At 42.7% G+C, this 25269-nt stretch overlaps 1 protein-coding gene across 2 annotated transcripts in view; it reads left to right on the top strand.

Annotated features, from left to right (window-relative positions):
• Window positions 1-25269, top strand: part of arhgef28a (Rho guanine nucleotide exchange factor (GEF) 28a) — a 410055-nt gene that overhangs the window by 197225 nt on the left and 187561 nt on the right. The window contains exon 1 of one of the 2 annotated variants that reach the window (XM_063049238.1): window positions 19496-19658. The exons of the other annotated variant lie outside the window; for it this stretch is intronic. Within the exon in view, the coding sequence (XP_062905308.1) occupies window positions 19574-19658 (85 nt within the window). The 5' untranslated portion in view covers window positions 19496-19573. Of the gene's footprint in view, window positions 1-19495; window positions 19659-25269 lie in introns of those variants that run through there. 2 annotated transcript variants of the gene reach the window in all.

The following is a 25269-nucleotide window of genomic DNA, read 5'->3' on the forward strand; positions in this document are numbered from 1 at the left end:
ACTATCTGCATGTTTTTAAAAAAATTCTCATTGAGGCCTCCTGTTGGTCCTCACTGTCTTGGTGATTCACAAGCCAGTACGCAAGCCAAGGCATTATAATATGGAGAGCAAATTATTGCCCATGTAGTAGGCTCTTCCTCTGCATGCACCTGATAAATCCAAAGGAGCAGAAGAGACCGATGCAATTTGAGACTAGCTGAGTGCCTACACCAAGCTGTATTGACACCAGGAGTGGCCAGGGCATGTTGGACTCAACATAGGACTGCCCTCGGGATCCAGCTCCGGATTTTTCCTCAGAGTTTACTTCCGAAGCCTTCCCCATGAACGGGTATAGCCGCAAAGCAGCAGAGGTTTGATCTCAGGTTTCCTTCTTGTAGATGAGCTGCCAACCATTGCTGACGAGCCCCATCTGCCTGAAGCGACTGGTTTTAAGGTGCCATTAACTCACCATTGTCTCTTTTCCTGTCAGAAGGAACAGTCCAATGGGATCCGTAGCTAAACCACACCTGAAGGCCAGGAGTTGGACTTGGTTATCAAAGGCAAGCATTTAATAGATAGTGGGAGCTTATTTTCACTACCCCCCCCCAACTATGACAACCTTAAGGAAACACATTCTTGATAAAAGACATGATTTCATCTTTTGTGTAATTGTTTTTAGTAGTCCTTTGTTGTGCACAAACTTGCTACTATGTTGAATATACAGTGGATTTTGTTTAACTGGGTTATCAGATATTGGGGCAGTTGCTTATTTGGGACAACTCTTAAAGATCAAACTCTAATCGGCAAAATAGCAGAGATTTCCTTCATTCATTTGGGACATTATGCTGCTTAATCAGGGAAGGTGACTTACTGAACAGCTTCTAAGTAGTGTCAGTCATGTACATGTCATGTGGCCTTTAGACACTACACTGTGCTTAGAGCGAGCAGTTTTTAAATGGCATCAATTGCGTGCATTTGTGTTCAGAGAGCAGTGATTTTGACACTGATAATTGGTGAGAAATAAGCAGTAAGCCAATTATGTCTTGCTCTGTTTTGCTCACTGTGGTTTCAAACATGCAGGCTTGGAGATGCCAGAAATGGCCAGCAGTGAAATTGAAGCAATTTCACTACTTGAACAAGTTAGGAACTACGAAGAATTTGAAGGTATTGACAATCATATTGAATGTTACAATGAAAGTGAAGATTTAGAGGATGCAATCATCAAAAGTGGAGGCAGTCCATTACCTGCACTGTGTGTCTGCTCCACCATTGTTCACTTGCAATCAAAAGAATACAGCAGTGTACACTGGCTGAAATCCTCTAACAGTAACTATAAGGAACTAATGCATAGTCTTATATTACTGTAGTAGTATTGGCAATGCCCTAATTTGTTCGGTAGTTTATTTAAATACGTAATTTGCTACTCAGTTAAATGGTACTTTATCTTTTTTTTATATCTCTTTAATTATTTTCATGAAACTTCAGCTAATTGAGGCAGCTGCTTAATTGAGCCAAAATGTGTTGGTCCTGATGTGTTCTGATTAAACAGAATCAACTGTATTATACTTTTTTAAAAATCTGAAGTTGATGTAACAATACAAGACTTTGTTTCTTCTTTCCTTGTGTCTCACTTTCCAAGTAATATTCTCCTTTGGAATAATGATTCATTAATAGTGACAAGAATAGAGGTAATATCAAAACTACTTAATCTTTTTTTTTCTTCTCCTCCTTTTCCACCCCAAAAGCTCTTCTTTCTGAAAGGTTCAGTCTATAGTGTAATGTAGAGTTCATTGAAATGATAATTGGCAGAAGCAACCTTCCAATAATCTTGCTTAACAAACACAAAATACTGGAAGAACTCTGTGGGTCATGCAGCTTCTATGGAGGAAAATGAACAGCTGACGCTTTGGGCTGAATTGTTGATGGTTCATTGTCCTCCAGAGATGCTACCGAAGCTACTACGTTTCTCCAGCAGTTGTGTATATTGATCCAGATTTCCAGCATCTGCAGACTCTCTTGTGTGTCAGTTGTACTTCCAGTAACCTCATTTCCTCCTTTTTGATGCCAACTCTTTTTCAGCACAATTAAGCTAGTTTAGACACAACTTTTTCAAAGCTACAAGGGTCATTTAGATTTTGAAGGTGTTGGTTCACTGAAACACTTTGTGATATCCTGAGAATGATGGTGTTAAATTTAATGCAGCTTTGTGTTTCTATTTGTAACCATTTCCACTGGGTAGCAATAACTTGGTTACCTCCTCTAAGAATTCCAGCAGCCTACTGAGACGTTGGTCCCCTGCTTATATGAGTAATGATAATAACTTATGCCCTTGATTCTCTGCGTAAATGCTGAGAGGATTCCTTATAAGGTTGTCAAGTGTTTTCTACACAATGGATATTTGGCCCACAGATTCTTAGGTGTAAAATATATGTCTTCAGCTCTTGTCTTTAAATATTGAAAAAGCATTTATAATGTTGTAGTTCCAAGTACAGCTCCTAAATATATAATCAAAATAATTTATTTAACATGGGAACCAAAATGACTAAAAATATTTATTTCAGTTTTGTGTGTTTGTAAGATTCAGCTCTTCCCCCTCCTTTTTATTAGTATAAGTTGCTTTTTTAATGCCCTTTTCTTTTTTTCTATGGCTCTCAGTCCTGGGTTTCATTTGGTTCTTCTCTTTGCTCTGCTTTAATCGCCAACAATAGTTTTTTTTCTTTTTCTGATTTCCTCAGAAGCATAGTTTTCAATAAGCAAAACAATTTTTCTGTCTGCAGACTTGCATGCTCACTCGTTGAGCACGCCTCTAGTTTCTAAAATTTATTCTTTGTAATACGTTCAGTCGGCCCTTTTTACCTGTGATTGATCCTTGTATATTTTCAGTTTTTTTTGGTTTTAAATCTGCCTTTTCATACCTACTGTTGAACATGACAATGAAATACAGGAACCCGGACAAAAGAGTGAAGGAATTGTGAAAAGCAGTGTAGAAAGACATGCCTAGCAGTTTAGGCTGGGAATGTCCTCCACTCCGAAAGAGGAAACAAGCAAGCAAGCTGAGACATTATCATGAATGATTCAGGCAGATGGAAATTAAATGACCTGAAGTTGTAGAATTCATTGTTAGATATAGAAGGCTGCCAGATGTCCAAGCAGAAGATGAAATGTTGCTCCTCAAGTCTGTGGTAGGACTCATGGCAACAGTACAGAGGATGGCATAATAATAGGTCATAGTGGTTGATGCCATTCTCATGCTTTGCTGCCATTCTCCAGTTCGGTGATAGAGAACATGGAGTTGTGAGGTGCTGTCGTGGTGGCCAAATCAAGTAACTTGTGTTTTTTATCGATTGTACTCAGCGTAGACATGGTGCTCCAGTGATGAAGAGAATTTATTTTTGGGCTGAGAAACAGGCCTTCAATAAAATGGCTGCTTTACCTTGGTTGGTGTTGATCTTCTAGCAATTTGTTAAAGCTGTACTCATTCAGACAGCCTGAGAGGGTTCTATCATGGTCCCAATTGGTGCCTTGGACCAACGTATCTGGAAGTGATTCACTTGTTGCAGAGTACCCTGCCTCAGACTTGCTCTTGCATCCATAGTATTGGTGTAGCTGGTCTAGTTGAAGATTTGGTGAGTGGTGGCCCAGGGTGAAGGGCTTGAGTTGGTAATGCATTTGAGTGTCAATGGTAGGTTATTTGACTCCTATTTGGAGGTGCCCATTGCCTAGCACCTGTGTAATGCAAACATAATTTGTCACGTATGCCTTGGTTTTACTCCATGTGGGCGTAGGTACATCATTTTCCAAGGAGTGGTAGTTTGAGTTCAACATTGTGCAATTGTTCCCAAATATCCCCCCCCCCCCCCCGCCCCAATCTTATCATGGAAGGAAGATCTTGATGAAATATTAAGCCTTTAAATACTGCTCTGAGGGACACGAGTAGCGGAGTCCTGGGCTGCTATGATTGTCCTCATACACTCACCATAAAATTCAAGTTCAAATTCAAATTTACTGTCATCTGACTGTACATACTGCATATAGAACTCAGTGAAACACTGTTCCTCTGCACCATGGTGTATCCACACAACATATATCACACAGCACACGTAAACCAAAATATTATACTATAAATAAGTTAACTAAATATAATTCAAGATGCATGCAGTGAACTGCAGTGCAGGTAGACAGTAAACAGCTTGCTGATCTAGTGACGAGACCTCGGTAGTGGCAGGGTATTCATCAGTCTCACAGCCCGAGGGAGGAAGCTGCTACTCAGTTTTGCAGTCCTAGTCCAGGTGCTTCTTTCCTGACCTTAGTGGGTCAAAGAGATTGTGGGATGGTGGTAGGGATCCTTAACAATGTTTTGGGGCCTTTGTCTGCAGTGTTCCCAGTAAGTATCACAAGTGGGGGGAGGGAGACGCCGATGATCCTCTTGGTGGTTTTTACTGTCCTCAGTAGGATCTTGTAGTCCGATGCCTTGCAGCTTCCATGCCACACAATGATGCCACCAGACAATGGTGCTCCTCTAGAACGTTGTTAGAATGGGGGCAAAGAGACTTGCATGTCTCAGTCTTCTCAGAAAGGGAAGATACTGCTGTGCCTTCTTGACTAGTGAGAAGGTGTTGTGGCTCCAGGTTAGGTCGTCCTTTATGTGCACATCAAGGAACTTTGTGCTCTTCACTGTCTCCACAGCAGATCCATTGATGTGTGATGCAGAGTGGTCAACCAGTGCCTTCCTGAAGTCCACAATCATCTCTTTTGTCTTGTCCATGATGAGACTCAGGTTGTTGTTCTCACACCATTTGACAAGCCTCTCTACCTCCTGTCTGTATGCCGACTCAAGATTGTTGGTGATGAGGCCAACCATAGCAGTATCATCAGCAAACCTGATGATGTAGTTTGAGCTGACTCTGGCAGTGCAGTCACGAGACAACAGTGGGAACAGCAGTGGACTGAGCACACAGCCCTGGGGGGGACTGCCAATTTGGACCAACTAGGGTCTTCCCATCCAGACATTCCAAGGACAATTTATCTGAGGGATGATCGTGTTAAACGTTGAGCTGAAGTCGATGAACAACATCCTAATGTATGAGACGTCCTACGTGGGACAGGCCAGAGTAGAGAGCTGAAGCTATGGTGTCATCAGTGAAATGGTCTGAACAGTAGGCGATCTGGAAAGGGTCCAAAGTAGCTGGAAGGTGGGATTTTATATGATCCATTACCAGCTGCTCAAAGCATTTCATGCTTGTTGAAGTTGATGCCACTGGCCAGTTACTGTTGCTCTCTGGGCACCAGAATGGTGGCTTCCTTGAAGCCTGCAGGGACAGTGGACATTTTCAGAGAAATATTAAAGATGTCCGTTAAGACCTCTGTTCGCTGGGCTGCACAGTCCCTCAACACCTGACCAGGTATGTTGTCCAGCCCTGTAGCGCTGCATGGGTTTACCCTGGCTAGATTCCTCCTCACCTCAGCTGTGGCTAGGCAGTGTGCCTGTTCCTCAGAAAGAGAAGGGTCTTTCCTCGATGTCACATGATTCAATCAGGGAAATTGTGCCTAGAAGGCATTCTGCCTGTCAGGAAAGGAGGCATCACAGTCATTGACGTGTATGGGTGGACTTGTAATTGGTGCTGGCTTGTATACCTTGCCAAAGGTGTCATGGAGGTGTCTGGATTTTCTGTGCATATTCATGATTTACCTTTCTGACGACAAGGGAGAGTGCAGGTCTTGCTGACCTTAGAGTTGTCCTATCCCTCAATACAAAGGCAGCATCCCATTTCCCTAAGCATTATGTTTTTCTGTACAAGACATGGCTCCAAGTATTGGATGGCTTCCTCTTTGGTGATAGCTCTTAACTTCTGTGGAGGGAGGGGGCAGTACAGTCCTTCACACTAAGAATACCCTCTGTAATGTTGTGGGATTTGCTACTGTGCTAAATGACGTAGATTCAGAATATTGTGATGCATCCTGGCTGAGACGTGCTGCAATATTTTTATACTTTATTTTTCAGCCATTTTAATGGTAATATTTTCCACTCAATAAAGAAGTCATTCATAATTGACTGTTGGTATAAGATTGTTTTTAATCAAACAATTTGTTTTATTTATTGAGATACAGCACTGAACTGGAATTACAAAACGTTGTTCTAATTTTCTATTGAGTTAGGACCTTCATCACTGATGGATATCTATATTTCAGGGAGGATGAGACTGATAATCAGTTCTCAGGGTCACCTAAGTGAATCTTTATTTTAATTAGTTTATTATTGTCACATGCATTGAGGTACAATGACAAATTTGCTGTACAGATAATTTCATTACAACAGGGCATTGAGGTAATACAAGACTGCAGAATGAGGTGTTCCATTATACAGAAAATGAAGTGCAGGAATGCAATAAGCTGCAACGATATAACAAGGTGAATTTGGGTTAAGAGTTCATCTTATTGTACTGGGGGACCACTCAATAGTATTATAATAGCAGAATAGAAGCTATCCTTGAGGTTGATTGTACATGTTTTCAGGCTTCTGCGTCATCTGTGCCATGGGAGGGATGAGAAGAGAAAGTGTCCATGATGGGTAGGGTCTTAGATTATACTTGATCTTTTACCAGGTAGCGAGAAGTATAGGCAGAATCCGAGGAGGAATGCCTTGTTTCCGTGATGCGTTAAGCTATGCCCACAACTCTTTGCAGTTTCTTACAGTCTCAGGCACAGCAGTTGCCGTACTGAGCCATGCTGCATCTGGTTAGGATGCTTTCTGTGGTGTTGGACAGGCCTCGGGACTTGACCCTTCTGCCTCCATTGGTTATGGATATTTTTATTAATATATTTAAATACACAAATTCTAGTCATTATGAACAGTCTAGTTTGTATTCAGATTGCTACCAAGCAACAACAGTTCTTGACTTAAAATCCATTTCTTCTTCGGAGGCCTTCAGCATCCGCAGCGGTGTGAAGCAGGGCTGTGTGCTTCCCCCACTCTGTTCGGCATCTTCTTAACAGTCATGCTGAAGCACGCCTTTGGATCATCAACTGATGGTGTCTACCTCCACACCAGATCGGACGGGAGGCTGTTCAGTCTGTCCCGGCTGAGGGTGAAAACCAAGGTTCGTGAAGTACTCATCAGGGACATGTTGTTTGCAGACTATGTGGCACTGGCCACAAACTCTGAAGAGCAACTGCAACGCCTCATGGACAGCTTCTCAGGAGCCTGCCAGGACTTCAGCTTGATCATCAGCCTGAAGAAGACCAGTGTGTTGGGCCAAGGCTTTGAGCACCCCCCTGCCATTACCATCAACAACTACGAGCTGGAGGTAGTTCACGAGTTTACATACCTTGGCTCCACCATCACGGACAGCCTCTCTCCAGACCCCGAGATCAACAGACGGATCGGATGAGCAGCCTCAACATTCACCAGGCTGACAAAGAGAGTCTGGGAGAATAGAAAGCTGACGACGCACACCAAGGTTGCAGTCTGCAGGGCCTGCGTCCTCAGCACACTGCTTTACAGCAGCGAGACCTGGAACCTCTACTACAGACAAGAGCGGCGTCTCAATGCCTTCCACCTTCGCAGCCTGAGACGCATCCTGGACATCACGTGGACTGACTGAGTCAATAACAATGAGGTCCTGGCCCGCGCCCAGATACTCAGCCTATTTACCCTGCTCCAACAACGCTGTCTCCGCTGGCTGGGCCACTTACACTGCATGTCAGATGGGAGGATCCCAAAAGACCTGCTGTACGGGGAACTGGCCTCCGGCAAGAGAGCACAAGGGCGGCCCCATCTTCGTCTCAAAGATGTCTGCAAGAGAGACATGAAGTCACTGAACATGAATGTCGAGAGGTGGGAGGACATCGCAAGTGATCGCTCTCGCTGGAGGCTGGAACTACGCAGAGGTCTGAAAAGAGGAGAAGAGAAGCTGAGGCTTGCTGCTGAAGAAAAGCACACTCGTCGGAAAAACAGCGCCAAGACAACACTGGAGGTCAGCGCCTTCAAGTGCAGTCGCTGCAGCCGAGACTGTCACTCCCGTATGGGCCTCTACAGCCACAACAGACGCTGCTCTACCAACACAGACTGAAGCAAGACTTTCCAGGCGCAGATCCATGGTCTCGCAAGACTAATGGATGCCACCACCAGTTCGTATTCAGATTGACTTAAAATGCATTGGATCATAATTTTCTGTTTGCGTCTTGGGTTGTTGTATGTCATAATTGGTTTAACATTTCTGATGCTTAAGCAACTAAATGTTCCTTTGCAAATTATATCTATTAAATTGGCAGTTTCCTCTCATGTTATGCTTGGGTACTTGTACCTGTGCCTACACGTGAGTCTTTGATTAACAACTGTGGCAATCTGTTTATCTTTATATACATCGGGAATGCCTAAAGTTCCACTGAAAAAATACTTCTTTATTATTATCATCACACTTTCTCACCTCCCCACACCCATCCCTCCCCACCTCCATCCCTCTGAACACCCAAATAGCTTCCGTAGAACTGGTTGGAGTGTGTTCATTCACTACTCCAATTAGGTCGAACCTAAATTTCGAAATGGCGCAGTTATATTTGTACCTGAGGCAGATACTTCACTGGTCTGCTTCTTCATACTCCTTTTAATGAGGGGCCAATATTGAGACAACTCACTCATTGGCATTATTTTCCCTGCATATCTCTCCTCCATCTTCATTTCTGTTTTTCCTCCATGTTCCCGTCCTTGACCTGTTTGCTTCTTCCCAAATGTGTTCTCCTGCAGACCCCTCCTTCTTTCTTGAATTCATTTCTCGTCTTTTTATCCTGCTGCTCGCCCAATATAGTTCCATGTCTTCCATTTTCTCCCCAGCTGTTCAGTTTCACTCAATTCCCATTGATTCAGCTCTGAAGTTTAGCTCATGCTTGGACCAGGGCTTAAAGTAGCATATTCAGTGATGCCTTCCATCACTTTAGATGACTATGAGCAGACTGCTGGTCTACTTTCAATGCTGTCTTCACCTGCATCTCTTCCATTTTGTGCACGTCTGCCCTCACCCCATCATCCCACCACCCTACCCAGGATAGGGTCTTGTTCTCACCTACCACTCCACTAGCCTCCGTGGTCAAGCACATAATTCTCCGTAACTTCCACCATCTCCAATGGGATCTCACCAGCAAGCACATCTTTCCCTTCCCCCAATTTCTGCTTTCCACAGGGATCGCTCCCTACATGGTTTTCTTGTCTTTTCATCCCTCGCTACTGATCTGCATCCTGGTACTTTACTTTGCAAGTGCCATACCTGCCCCTACACCTCCTCCCTCACTGCTATTCAGGGCCCCAAGCAGTCCTTCCAGGTGAGGCGACACTTCGCCTGTGAGTCTGTTGGTGTCATCTACTGTGTCCGATGCACCTGAGAATTCCTGTGTATTGGTGAGACCCAACGTAGATTGGGAAACTGCTTCACCGAGCACCTATGCTCCATCTGCCAGAAAACATGGGATCTCCTGGTGGCCACCCATTTCAATTTTACTTCCCACTCCCATTCTGACATGTTAGCCCAATGGTCCCCAACCACCGGGCCGCGAGGAAACAATTATGGTTTGGCGATATGAGTCAGCTGCACCTTTCCTCAGTCCCTGTCATCCACTATTGAGCTTGAACGCACGTGAGGTCATTACACACCCGTCATCCATGTCAGCACGGGAAGGAGATCAACTCCTCAAGCTTGCAAATGACGGCGGGCTGTAAAGTATGTTTGACATAACATCTCTGCCGGCATTCCGGATCAAAGTCAAGGCTCAATATCCTGAGATAGCCACAGAAGCACCGAAAACGTTGCTTCCATTTCCAACATATCTCTGCGATGAATGTAACGAAAGCTAAATTGCGGAATAGACTGGACATAAGGAACCCCCTTCGAGTATCGCTGTCTCCCATCACCCCTCGATAGGACCGTCTTGTTGCAGAGAAACAAGCCTAGGGCTCCCACTGATTCAGCAATTTTGGTGCATTGCAATGATTTTATATTTTCATATGGGGAAAATATGTGCTGTGTGTTTAATATCCAAACGTTACTTAAAATGTTATGATGCTATTGACTTATATAACCATATAACAATTACAGCACGGAAACAGGCGATCTCGCCCCTTCTAGTCCGTGCCGAACGCTACTCTCACCTAGTCCCACCGACCTGCACTCAGCCCATAACCCTCCATTCCTTTCCTGTCCATATACCTATCCAATTTAACTTTAAATGATAATATCGAGCCTGCTTCTGCCACTTCTACTGGAAGTTCGTTCCAACACTTACTTTAAGCTTCCTTGTCCTCCCCTGATAATTGACTTCTCGCTATACTCATGTGAGGAGAATATGCGCTGTGTGTTCAATATTAAATTCGTTAGATAAACCCTTTTAGAAACAAAATTGAGTGTATCAGCCACTTATCACCGATATTCCGGTCGTGATTAACACCCCCCCCCCCAACCGAACAGTATCGCCAAAAACGATTTGTAGAAAAATAATCGGCACGTGCACGCATGCGCAAGTCACACATAGGCACTGGTGCCCGCACAAGGCTTCATGGTCATTGTAGTCTTTCTCGGGGTAAACCCAATGTATTTGACTGCTACTTTTGTCTGTTGGCAACCCTACCCACGCCCCCCCACCCCCCGGATCGGCCGGTCTGCAAGAATATTGTCAATATGAAACCGGTCCGCAGTGCAAAAAAGGTTGGGGACCCCTGTGTTAGCCCATGGCCTCCTCTACAGCTGCGATGAGGCCACACTTATGTTGGAGGAGCAGAACCTTATGTTCCATCTTGGTAGCCTCTAATCTGATAGCATGAACATTGATTTCTGGAACTTCTGGTAATGCCCCCCCTTCACTATTCCCCATTCCCATTTCCCTCTCTCAGCTCACCTCCTTACCTGCTCGTCACCTCCCCTGGTGCTCCTCCCCCTTCCCTTTCTTCCATGGTCTTCTAACCTCTCCTATTAGATTCCCCCTTTCTCCAGCCCTTAATCACTTTCACCAATCAACTTCCCAGATCTTTACTTCACCTCCTTCCCCCTCCCAGTTTCACCTATCACCTACAACCTTGTACTTCTTCCTCCCCTCCCCCCCACCTTATTGCTCTGACGACTTATCTTTTTTTTCATTTCGGATCTTGGCTCGAAACGTCAACTGTTTACTCTTTTACACAGATGCTGCCTGGCCTCCAACATTATGTGTGTGTTGCTGATGGGACAGAAAGTAACTAGACTGGATTTGTCCACTGTTGGCCTGGAATACAAAGGCAATTTTCCTCTTCATTTTATACCAATATGGCTAAAGTTGGAGTAGGTGATTTGGGCACTGCAGAAGGCATAGCGTCGGGTCCAATTACTGTTTCTGATTTTAGTCTGCTCATCTCTTTCTATATATCAGATGAGGTGAATCAGATTAGTTGAAATTTAGCTGCTAGATTTTGCTACTATTTGTAGCTCAATGTGTCTTTTTCCTCAACATTTACCTTCAAGTTAAATGACCAAGTTCATTGAGAAATGTAAAAGAGGACACCAAGGCCAGGGCCAGGTTTAGCTAAAATTTGATTGACAGCCTGGAAGAGGTCATGATATATATCACTTAACGGGAATAATTAAGCCTTATTACTTGGCTTTGCCATCGTTGAGGATGAGGGTTTTTATACAGCCTCATCTTTTATTTATTTATTTAATAATCTGCTACCCATTTCTCACTGGATTAAACTGATCTGTTGGTTGGGGGTTTGCTTTACTCTTCCTATCTCATGCTGCTTCTCCAGTCTGACTTTTGTAAGGTTCTCTTTTGCAGCTTCCCCAGATTGGTCAGTTCCTAGTTAAAAGCTGTGGTTGAGAAAAATCCGTCCATTTTTGATGGCAAGTGCCAAGGGCCTAGTGCCATTGGCGGAAGCAAGTTCCATCTAGAAGTCTGCTCAGGCATGAAATTAAATCCTGACCCAAACCTGACTCTATCTTGGTTGATTGAACTGAGCTGAAGCCCGGTTTGTAATGCTTTTGATATGTAATCAGTCCTGTCCCCAAAGTATACAGTCAGATTACTTTGGGGATTGGGTTGGATTACCAGGTACTAATACCTCTCGCTGCGTGGAGATGTATTTTCTACAATAATTGAAAGGTCTGGCTCAAACTTTTAGGCAAAGTTCCCTATCTAGAATCTCCCTAATCAAAGAAACTATTTCAGTTCTTAACTCTGATCACAGCTCTTTAATATCTTGAAAAAGCTTTATTTAAACTCTGCCAACTACTAGGTTACTCTCTCCTCAAAATCTGACCCTTGAACTTCAGATACATTTCTGTTAAGCTTGCACAATTAAACTTCTTAAACTGCTAAGCATACAATAGTATCCAATAGCAGAGTGGTTATGTTACTGGATGAATGGCCAGAATTCTGGATCATTGATCTGGAGACATGAATGGAATCCTACAGTGGCAGCTGGGGAATTTGACTTTGACTAATGAATAAATCTGAAATTTAAAAAGGATTCCATCTTAGTAACAGCAGCTGTAAGATTGCCTGATGATAATAAAAACCCATCTAGTTCACTCATGTTCTTTAGGAAAGTACATCTGCTGCCCTTGCCCACTCTGATCTGTAAGTGACCACAAACCCACTTATTTGGTTAACTCTTTAACGGCCACTTCGGTTCAGGCCAATAAGAAATGAATAATTTCTGTCAGGATTACCAGTGAAATTTGCATTCTGTCAATGAAGAAATTAAGAAATATGATGCACTCTGCATAAGGACACTAGTATGCTTCTCAAATTGCATTGCCCAAAATTATTCATTATAGACTAGAGACGGAGTAGTTAATTTACTGGATAAGTATCCAGGAGCCTGGAGATCCAGAAATGTAGTTCAATTCATGTAATTAAATATGAACCTTTTGTCAATAATAATGATGAAGTAACTTCTGGGTTGTCATCAAATTAATTCAGTTTGCAAATGTCCTTTGGGGTAGGAAGTCTACCTGTCTACCTGATTGAGTATGGCTCCAGGTTGACTCAAAGTGGGCTTTAAATTACCATAGGGAGTACCAAGGAAAGTGCAATAAATGCTGGCTTTTGGTGTAGTATTATCAGCACCAAACTTCGAAGTGAGTGGTTCCAGGTTCGATACTGGCCGGCTCCTTGCACGCCTTCCAATCTGGCTAGTTTGAGCACAATGTTCACTCTAAGGTGTGCATGTGCATTTATCTTTTGCGACTAATGCACAAAGGAATTTAAACTGCATGAAAAAGGCTGTCATCCTCTACCTCATTGGCATGTTAAGTATATTACACGATTGTACACAATCACTTTCCCTTTCAGGTTTCTGATTCGGACAGTGTTGATAATGTGGAGTTTGCGATGATTTCTCTGAACGCTTTAGAACTGACTTATTTTTACTGTTCTTAATGAAGAAATTATTCCTCACATGTTGTTGTCACTGGGGAAAAATTGCACAGCAGAAGATTTTTGCGCATACTGGTCATTATCAGTTAGAGGGAACTGGTTGAGCATCGAGCCAGAAACCTGGCCTCATAAAAAAAAGCAGACAAAATGCTACAGAAATGGCAAAGTTGACACTTGATGTGCCATAAGGCACGGAGAGGAATAATAACAATTTGGTGAACAGGTGAATGAATGGATATAACTGGGAATCAGAACTACATTTCCTTTAACTTGTGATGAAGCATGTCTTGTATATCTTATGAAGGGCCAGCAGCAGTATGAGTGGTTTACGTTGTCCACAGGCCTTTACTCTTGCTTCAAAATCATGGCAGTTGTTTCAGATATGGTAAGTTTGAATCACGGAGACACTCCACATATCAATACCTCAGGCAATGGCATATCAGACACACACAGGATCTGGAAAGAAAATTGTGAGCTGCTTGATCCATGCAGTCCTTATGAAATACAGGTTGAGTACCCCTTATTCGAAATGCTTGGGGCTGGAAGTGTTTCGGATTGCTGATATTTTGGGATTTTGGAATATATAATGATATATACTGTACCTTGGGATCGCCATAATTTCCAACTCTAAATTTATGTGCTACCAGTAAGCAGTGTTTGTCTAATGCTTGCTCATCACAGTAAAAATTATTACATACCATTAATATAATGAAAATATAACGTGTGCAGGGTAACGAGCAGCATAGCAGCATCAGAGAAATCAGCTGTTGAGCAACAACAATGACAGACTTGCAATCTCCACCTGTGATGCCGTGTATTTGTGTTTTACTTTTTTTTAGGTTTCTTGTAAGGTGTTAAAAAAACAATCAGTATTACAGACTTGTTCTGGTGATAAATTTTCATCAGTGATGATCTTTCACAAACTCATTGGTGAATTTCTCTGGCGCCTCTTATCTAAGAAAGGATGCACTGACCTTGGAGTGGGTTCAGAGGACGTTCACAGAAATAGCCAATGAACGAAAGTGTTATTGTTTGAAGAGCGTCTGCTGGCTCTGGGCCTGTACTTGCTGGAATTAAGAAGAATGAGGCAGGATCTTATTGAGACCTATTGAATGTTGAAAGGCCTAGACAGAACGGATGTGAAGATGATTGAGGGAGTCTGGAACCTGAGGGCACAGCCTCAGAATAGAGGGACATCCATTTGGAACGGAGGTGAGGAGGAATGGAATACAAGACATTGCTACTCCAAACTGGATCTGGTCTCATTGTGGCAATAGAGGCTGTGAATAGACATGCTGTTGTGAGAATAGTCATAGTCATACTTTATTGATCCCGGGGGAAATTGGTTGTCACTACAGTTGCACCGTAAATAATTAAATAGTAATAAAACCATAAATAATTAAATAGTAATATATAAATTATGCCAGGAAATAAGTCCAGGACCAGCCTATTAGCTCAGGGTGTCTGACCCTCCAAGGGAGGAGTTGTAAAGTTTGATGGCCACAGGAATGTACTCCTGTGCCCAACCAGTCCATTATGTAGTGGATAGGAGACATTGTCCAAGATTGCATGCAACTTGGACAGCATCCTCTTTTCAGACACCACCGTCAGAGAGTCCAGTTCCATCCCCACAACATCACTGGCCTTACAAATGAGTTTGTTGATTCTGTTGGTGTCTGCTACCCTCAGCCTGCTGCCCCAGCACACAACAGCAAACATGATAGCACTGGCCACCACAGACTCGTAGAACATCCTCAGCATCGTCCAGCAGATGTTAAAGGACCTCAGTTTCCTCAGGAAATAGAGACGGCTCTGAGTGGAATTGAAATAGGTGGCACTGGGAGATCCTGACTATTGCATTAGATGGAGCAAAAGTGCTTCAGGAAGCAGTCCGCCAATGTGCGTTGGGTCTCACCAATATAGAGGAGTCCACACTGGGAGCACTGGATACAATAAATGACACCAATAGACTTATAGGTGAAGTACTGCCCCAGCTGGAAGGCTTTTTAGGGACCTGAATGCTGTGAGAAAGAAGACATAGGGGCTAGTGTAGCAATTAGTATGATTGCCTGGCCAGCTGAGTTCTTCCAGCTTTATATTTTAATTATTTTTTACTTTATTTAGTCATACAGCACAGAGTGGGCCCCTCTGACCCTTTGGATCACGCCATCCTGGTAACCCCACAACCCTGAGTAATCATGGGACAATTTACAATGACCAATTTAAATTATGAGAACTCAGTCCTCTTTTATTGTCATTTAGAAATGCATACATGCATTAAGAAATGATAAAATATTTCTCCGGTGTGATATCACAGAAAACAAGACAGACCAAAGACTAACACTGACAAAACCACATAATTATAACATATAGTTACAGCAGTGCAAAGCAATACCATAATTTGATGAAGAACAGTCCATAGGCACAGTAAAAAAAATAGTCTCAAAGTCCCGAGTCGAACGACTCCCGAGTCCCCGATAGTGGCGGCAAAAGGGAGAAACTCCCTGCCATAAACCTCCAGGCACCGTCAACTTGCTGATGCCTTGGAAGCAGCCGACCACAGCCGACACTGAGTCCATCCGTCCGAAAACTCTGAGCTTCCGAGCAGCCTCTCCGATACAGCCTCCCGAGCGCCATCCTCTGCCGAGCGCCTTCGACCTCTCCCCGGCCACTGAAACACGCAAAGCCGAGGATTTCGAGGCCTTCAGCTCCAGAGATTACCATACAGTAGTAGTGGTAGCAAAGCAGACATTTCAGAAGTTTTCCAGATGTTCACGTCTGTCTCCATCAAATCAGGATTGTGCACGGTGCCCTACTTAACAGATAACAGATATTCTACCTGCCACATCTTTGGACTGGGGGAGGAAGCCGGAGCACCAGGTGAAAACCCACACGTTCCTTGGGGAGGACATACAAAGACTCCTCATCGTACGGCATTGGAATTGAACTCTGAACTCCGGATGGCCACGATCTGTAATAGCATCATGCTAACTACCGTGGCGCCCATATGTGTTGCTGGATTTACTTCCCTCTCTGCTGTCCAGGACATTACTTTATACTTTATTGTAGCCAAACAATTGATACTAGAGCATACAATCATCACAGCGATGTTTGATTCTGCTCTTCGTGCTCCCTGGAGTACAAATCGATAGTAACTATTAAAAATTTAAATTATAAATCATAAATAGAAAATAGAAAAGGGAAAGTAAATAATGCAAAAAGACCGAGAGGGAGATCCGAATATTTGGAGGGTATGGCCCAGATCCGGGTCAGGATCCGTTCAGCAGTCTTATCACAGTTGGAAAGAAGCTGTTCCCAAATCTGGCTGTACGAGTCTTCAAGCTCCTGAGCCTTCTCCCGGAGGGAAGAGGGACAAAAAATGTGTTGGCTGGGTGGGTAGTGTCCTTGATTATCCTGGCAGCACTGCTCCGACAGCATGTGGTGTAAAGTGAGTCCAAGGATGGAAGCTTAGAGCTTGTAGGTTAATTTCTCAGCTTCCTTTTGGACACTGTCATTGAATCTATGTCCTCCGGCATTCCTGGCAAACCCAACCATTCACTGTGTAAATGTTTGCCTCATCTTATTTTGGATCTTTTCTTCAGCCATGTTCCTTCTCTGTCCCTGGATCTTGATCCTTTTCCCATATACACTGTCTGTGATCTTCATGATTTTAACTACCTCTGTCAGATCTGTTTGCAACTTCCTTTGTTCCAAGGACAACAACCACAGCTCCTCTACCTTAAAAATCTCTTCTGCACCTTCACAAGAGCTTTCACGTTTCCTAATGTGGTGTGTAGAATTGGACTCTATCCTGTTTGTGGTGAACCAGTGTTCAAAGAGGTTCAGCATGATTTCCCTACTCTTTGTGCATGACCAGGGATTACATTTGCTTTAGTAACCACTTTCTGAATCTTCCTTGCTGCTTTTAGTGAACAATGCATATTAATTCCCTGATCGCTCTGATCTAATGCCTATTGAACATTCTCACTCTTACAACAAAATGTAATACCTTACATATTTCAGCATTCAACTTCCTCCCATTCTGCATTTTTGTAAGTTTGTTCCTTGTTCACTTCGAGTCCAAGGCATAATTATAAATTTAAAAAATGCCAATCCTTGAGGAAATCCACTGTACACTTTCCTTCAGCATCAATAATAACTTCACTACATTCTGTTTCTGGTTAGTTTTGCACTTTTCTATCCATGCTGTTTAAGACTTGATGACTTGCTGTTGAAGCACTTGACACGAGCAAGAATGGGGCGAAGCGTTGCCTTCTATCAAAGTTATAAAATATCTGTAGTGACTTTAAATAAAATTTATGAATTAACAAAAAGCAAAATCTGATTATTTTAAACTTTATGATCATTTATGACTGTTAAATAAGAAAGAACAATGAAATTAACTTGTCTTTTCCTTCCTAATCTCAAGATCGGCAAACCTCACTGAAATAAATAGGGGCTCCAATCACATGGCAGGTCTCACTGGTTTAGGATTGAAGAGGCATATTTCCAGGTGTAACACCAGGGAATCCTGGTGCAATCAGGGTCTGATGCTGGAGTTCACGTGCCATCTTATCTGCCCCTCTGCTGGGCCATGCAAGCCTGGCATGTACTTACCTGCAAATGGTTGAACATTGCTTGTTCCCTTGAAAACTGCTGGCCAGAGCCAACTCGATTTGGCCCTTTGTCATATTATAGGTGACATAAAGGGTCTTTTGTCTTCAGCTCTCTGTGTAATGTTTAAATACTTTTGCACTTATGTAATCTTCAAGATAGTCTAATAGTGTACCTACGTTTGCAAGTTAAATGAACTACGTTGGGTGGCACTGTGTGTATAATAGAAAATCTGCTAACTAATGAATAATTTCAGCTTGTTACAGAACGCTGCAGTGGGTTGAAAAATAATTGAACTGAAGTGAGGAATGTTAACAAGCTCAAATGTCAAAGTTTTGAAAAGCTGACATTTAAACCAATCTCCTCTTGTCCTTACTCGCTTCTTACAAATGCACTCACAGCATGGAGGCACGTGCTTCTTTCCCTTTCTAAAATAAAAATAAAATGGCATGTTCAACAAATGTCCAACAAATTATGCTGTGATTACTAATGTGTGCCCATGATTAGATTCAAAAAGCTAGGGAAAAATATGTTGGGGGAGGGTAACAAGTGCAAGCTTGAATACTAATTGCTTGCAAGTTGTTCTGGAGACTGCAAGAATGGAGGATTTGTTGTGAATTGGTCACTAGCTCTATTGTGCACAGCAGTGAGGTTAGATCGTGCTATGAAGGTGCCAGGCTTATAAAATCTTGCAGCTCTCACTCATTTTTGTAATAATGGAATAGATATTATAAAGCTAACAGTCTTTAATGAGCATGCCATTGATATTTTGTTTCAAATCTTGCTCTGAAAAGTTTGAATCACATGAGATTTGACGGTGTGTACACAAATGTACAGATCGTCAGATTGCTAGTTTATTGAGTAGTCAGGTTCCGTGCAGAGATGTTGCTTGTTTTTCTCGGTTCCCAGCTCTGCACGTTGGCCGATGTTTGTAAGTATCTCTGCACTGAGTAGTTTGACAAAGGGCTCCAGCAAAGGATTGCCTGTCCCTAACGAGAATCTGAGATCATTTGTTTAACCTGTGCCTTGAACTTCCTATCAACAGTTCGCAGAAACAGTTACGTAAATATGTGATTCTTATTTTCTTGTTTTCTTGTAAATGAATACTTAAGATGGCTTTTGTTTAATTTTCTTGTCTCTGGGAAAGGAAAACTTACTTGAAGATTTTTTTTTGAGGCAGGAAAGGAAATTATTTCTACCTTTGTTTAGCTTCTGATTTCCTTGCATGGGGTGTCTCCACCGGAGATGTATTTGCATAGAAATGAAAAGGTGAGTTAATGATTTATGGGCTTATGCCGACCTTCCAAATACACACGGATGCAGTTCCTCTCACATTTCATAGTTTTGCATTGAGTTTTGCCTTGTTATTTATAACTCATCTACATGCCTGATTGCCCGAAGAGACCACAGATTTACTACTACACCCTCCCCTGGGTTATTGGGCAATTTGATACCAGCCTCCTTCATTCTTTTATTTCGCTTCACAGCTAGACTCACTTCACAGCTTCGAGTCACTTGCGTGCACAACAAAATCCCGTTTAAGTATGCCTGTTCATTCTCGTGTCTTTTTAATTTAAGCCATTAAATGGATTCAGACTCAGATTCCCCTTTCAATTATTCTTGGCCATCTTTTCCTAAGATGAGGATTCGACGCAGGGCATCTAAACAAGGTAGAAATTAAATCCAATTACCTTTTTCTTTCAATAAAATTCATCTTTAAGATCTATTTTTATTTCTCCTTGAGACAGTGAAAGAGGAAATAGGCTTTCTGTCAAGAGCTGTAAATTACATGAATCTGTTTTTCACTTGTGTCTCTTGCGTTGTTGATCAATAAGATGGTTACAGAAATAAGGATCTTATCTTTCAGAGCAATTTTCAAAAAGTTTTGAGGAGTATTGTGATTATGATTAATTAGGAGAGATTTTAATGACGAACATTGTTTTCTTTAACTGCGTCAATTCCAGTTGCATACTCCAGTGTTTAATGAAAAACGTATTTAGTGGTTTTCATGATCTTAAGATTTCCAGAAGTGCTTTCCACCCAGTAAAGTATTTTTTAAGTGTAGGGTTGATGAACGCAAGGAAACAATTTGTAGTCAGCAAACTCTCACACAAACCCTTGTGATGCAGACCAGAAAATCCATTTAGTTTTGTTTACTAAATTCTAAATATTGATGAGGAAACCACTATTAATCTCCTGCTCTTTGTCAAAATAGTCTATCTTATGTCTACTTGAAAGAGCAGAGAACACTGGTTTAACATAGAATGGTGACTACTCTACCAATACAGCATCTCTCAGTACTGTATTCACCCTGAACTACTGTGCACAATGTTCTAGAGTGTGTTTTTGAACCTATCCTCTTCCGAGTGGGGGCAAAAAATGCTTCCAAATGAGCCATGGTCTTCAAGTACGTTTTGGCATTTTTTTGCTTATTCATGCATTTAGGCAGTTGTCCAAGTTTTGGTTTTTGGGTAGATTAGATTAACTGCCACAAATCTGACATCTAGATTTGCTGGGACATTAATCAAAGTCAAAATTGTGCAAGTAATGAAAGAGTGTAACAAAAATAGAAAATGCTGCACAGATGGTCTACATATCTGGAACACAACTTTGCCTGCAGTTGTGGTTTGATCTGTGTGTATCTAGGAATTACTAGTTTACTCACAAAAACACTCTACACTCATTCCTCCCCACTGATCTTCCCCCGGATCTTTTTCCTGCAAGTGTGACAGGTAATTCACCTGCCCATTCACACCCTCCCACACCACCTTTCAGAACCCCAAACAATCCTTCCAGGTGAGGTGATTCTTCACCTGTAAGACTGTCTTTGAATATCCTACTCTATCCAATGCTCCCAGTGTGGCCTTCTCTATATCAGTGAAACTCGATATAGAATGGGGCACCGCTTCGTCAAGCACATTTGCTCTGTCCACCATAAAAGGTAGGTTTTCCTGGAGGCCACCCATTTCAATTTGACTTTCCATTCTCATTCCAATATGCCTGTCCATGGCTGACGCGACAGCTACAAAGGGGCCACACCTCTGATTCTTTCTGGTGGGCCTCAAACTTGATGGCATGATAATTAATTTTTCTTAACTTTTGGTAATTTCTCCCTCTCCCCCTTCTCTCTTTTTCTATTTCCCATTCTGGTTCCCTTCTCACTCCTTCTCTGCCCATTGGCTCCCTCTGGTGCCCCTCCTCCTTCTCTGTCTTCCATGGTCCTCTCCTATCAGATTTCCTTCTCTTCAGCCCTTTGCCTTTTCCACCTACCAACTTTCCACTTCACCCCCCCCCCGAACCCTCCACCAACCCACCTTCCCGCTCTCCTGGTTTCACCTCCCACCGACCAGCTTTTACTCCTCCCCTCCCCCACCCCCTCCTTCTTATTCTGGCTTGGGCCCCCTTCCTTTCCAGTTCTGATGAAGTGTCTCTGCCTGAAATATTGACTGTTCATTTCCCTTGATTGGTGCTGCCTGACTTACTGAATTCCTCCAGCTTTTTGTGTGTGTTCCTCAAGATTTCCAGCATTTGCAGAACCTCTTTGTGTTTATGATATACTAGTTTACTTCAGAATCAGAATCACTTTATTGCAAGTATGTGAAACATACCAGAATTGATTTTGATTCAGTGCAGACATGTTGTTGTTCGTCCATCGTTGACGTCAATGAGGACCTCGACGCCATAATGATGGTGTCGAGACTAGCGCGTGATTTGGATTTAAGTGAGGGAGAGTTGCGCAGCGTCAGCCTCACTCTCTCTTCCCAATTCCCATCTGGATCCAGTGGCAAGACAGAGTCTAGACGGCTGGAGATGGGACTAGGCGCAGTGGATGACCAGGACATCTTCTGTGTCTTGTCCTGCTCTACACGTTCCACGACGCTTGCAGAGACCGCCTTCTTGACCGTTGGACCTTCCATTGGTCTCGTCCGCTCAATCCGCCGGAGTCTGTCTTCACATGCTGGGATAGACAACTCCCAATCTCACCGAGGGTTTGAGACCCGTCGGCTACCCTCACCTGGTTTAGCCGGCTTGTTGAAGCCGTTGCCCGGGGTGTGGCCGCTGTTGCATGCAAACAGCTACGGGGACCCACAGGTGAGAGCTGAGTGCCAGGTGGGGACCAAAGGTGGACTAACCGCCCTGAAAAGGACGCGACATGTTCCCCACCAGAGGTGCTACCCATCCCTGACACCCCATTTATGCAGCCATAAAGCACAGAACAATACCGTAAAACAACAGCAACCAATAGTGAACAAGACAATAGTGTGAACAGCTATGTACAATCAGCAAGTAGCAGAATGGTCACGTGCAAATGTCAATAATCGAGGTAAATAAATGTGAACATATGAACAGAGTCAATAATTGCCAACAGAACAAGGAGAGGAGGAAAGACCATTTAACACAAGTTGTGTCAGGACATTTAGGGTATTGCTGTTATTAGAATTTTGTGTGGGAAGCTGGAGAGCTTCAGGAAAGAAGCTTTGGAGATGACATGGATTAATATTGTGTCTTGCGTGTAATCAAGCTGTTATAGAAACATTGCTTATGTAACCTCGTCATCTATAGCTTGAAAGATATTTAAGAATATGTAATGGGGGAGGGAGGTATTAAGCTTCACTGAAGAATCATTTCCAACTTCTGTATATGAGTCGGGGAGTGTTAATTGCTTTGGAAGGCGAAAGAGTGGAAAGGTTTCCTGTGATGTATCTTAGCTGTAGGTAAAACAATGTAAACCACTTTCAGTAAGTGTTAGTGTCTTATCAGCTTTACAAATCATTAGTTTATTGTATCATTTCATTAACTAACCTGGAAGAAGTCACTTCAAAGGATCAGTAATGCAATCATATAAAGAATTGAATTGAATTAACTTTATTACTTACACCTTTCATATACATGAGTAAAAATCTTAACATTATGTCTCCGTTCAAATGTGCAATTATGGTAATTTATAATAAATATTATGTACAACAGGGTTGTTAAATATCTGTTCATCCATTGTCGACGTCAATGAGGATCTCAACACTATTATGATGGTGTTGAGACTAGTGCGTGATTTGGACTTAAGTGAGGGAGACTTGCGCAGCATCAGCCTCACTCTCTCTTCCCAATTCCCATCTGGATCCAGTGGCAAGACAGAGTCGAGACGGCTGGAGATGGGGCTAGGCACAGTGGATGACCAGGACGTCCTCTATAGTCAATGTAACATGACTATCAGTTGCATCAGCATGAATTAAGCAGTCTGATGGCCTGGTGGAAGAAGCTGTCCCGGAGCCTGTTGGTCCTGGCTTTTATGCTGTGGTACCGTTTCCCAGATGGTAGCAGCTGGAACTGCTTGTGGTTGGAGTGACTCGGGTTCTCCAATGACCGTTTGGGCCCTTTGTAAGTGTCCTGAATAGTGGGAAGTTCACATCTACAGATGGCTGGGCTGTCCGCACCACTCTCTGCAGAGTCCTATGATTGAGGGAAGTACAGTTCTCATACCAGGGGTGATGAAGCCAGTCAGGATGCTCTCAGTCATGCCCCTATAGAAAGTTCTTAGGATTTGGAGGGCCATACTAAACTTCTTTAACCGTCTGAGATGAAAGGGCCATTGTTCTACCTTTTTCACCACACAGCCAGTACGTACAGACCACATGAGATTCTTGGTGATGTTTATGCCAAAGAACTTAAAGCTGTTCACCCTCTCAACCCCAGATCCATTGTTATCTATAAGGGTTAGCCTATCTCCATTCCTCCTGTAATCCACAACCAGCTCCTTTGTTTTTGCAATGTTGAGGGAGAGGTTGTTTTCTTGACACCACTGTGGTCAGGGTGTGACTTCCTCTCCATAGGCTGCCTCGTTATTATTTGAGATTAGGCCAATCAGTGTAGTGTTATCAGCAAATTTAATTAGCAGATTGGAGCTGTGGGTGTCTTCACAGTCATGGGTATGCAGAGAGTAAAGGAAGGGGCTTAGTACACAGCCCTGCAGGGCACCTGTGGTGAGGGGCAGAGGTGTGAGGGAGCCCACTCATACCACCTTCCAGTGATCCGACAGGAAATCCAGGATCCAGGCGCAGGGCAGTGTAAAGACTGAGGTCTCTGAGCTTCTTGTCGAACTTGGAGGAATGTGTTTAAGCTGCATACATTTAATATTGTTGGAAAATGCTACAGGAAACCCCTTGCAGTGTTACATTTTTAATATAAAATAAAAGCACTTTATGATCTTTGCTAGTCTATCACTTTCTTACTTCGATGGCGATGTAGAATCGCATGAAATTTGATTACACAGAGACAGCGTATCTTCAGCTGGCTAGGTCCATACTGGTTGATACTAACACCCTCTACTACCACCACTTTTCTGTCTGATTTGTATATCTGAGGGTCTTTCACTTGGTGACAGAGACAGCTGTCTGGATCAGTAGAGCTACCCTCAATGCTGAATGAAAATAGAGTGACATCGTTGGGTTTTAATTGCCTCCTATATTCATGGATATGAATTATTTTCACCAGAACCTGTGACATGGCATTCCACTGAATAAGCTGCACACTGTTTCAACAGCATCTCTGTATAAATTATTTATCTCCAAAAGGGAGAAACAATATTTTGTGTTCTGTGCTTTTGCTGGGATTTCTGGTGGAAAGGAAACCAGAGCATAAGCAGTTAGTCTAAAACATCAGTGTCCTTTTGTCTTCAAAATTTTCACATCATCTTCCAAAAAAGCCATAGTGACCAATTTTATATTCTACTGAAAATTGTCAATACACTGTTAATGTTGCACGAAGCCTTTTTAATTGCACCTAATAAAGGGGGGGAGGGTGATAGTGGGCTAATTATCATTTCTGAAACCTGAACTGAAAGATTGTTAACATAGAAGAGTGGAAAAGAATAATGCACTATTTTATATGCATATTTGTTTCATAGTCCTGAGCTTTTTGTATTCTGCCCTGCATGATTGCATTCACTGTGGCTTAGGATGACTTGATTAGAATGTGACCCCACAGGGTTTCATACTGCAAAATGCCTCATGTCAGTTAGACTCGCATCAGTGGCTTGCAAAAGTTTGGGCACCCCGGTCAAAATTTCTGTTACTGTGAATAGTTAAGAGAGTAGAAGATGAACTGATCTCCAAAAGTCATAAATTTAAAGATGAAGCATTCTTTTCAACATTTTAAGCAAGATTAGTGTATTATTTTTGTTTTGTACAATTTTAGAATGAAAAGAAAGGAAAGGAGCACCATGCAAAAGTTGGGGCACCCCAAGAGATTTGAGCTCTCAGATAACTTTTACCAAGGTCTCAGACC

This window comes from Mobula hypostoma, chromosome 5, assembly GCF_963921235.1.
Source record: "Mobula hypostoma chromosome 5, sMobHyp1.1, whole genome shotgun sequence".
Classification (NCBI taxonomy): Eukaryota; Metazoa; Chordata; class Chondrichthyes; order Myliobatiformes; family Myliobatidae; genus Mobula; species Mobula hypostoma.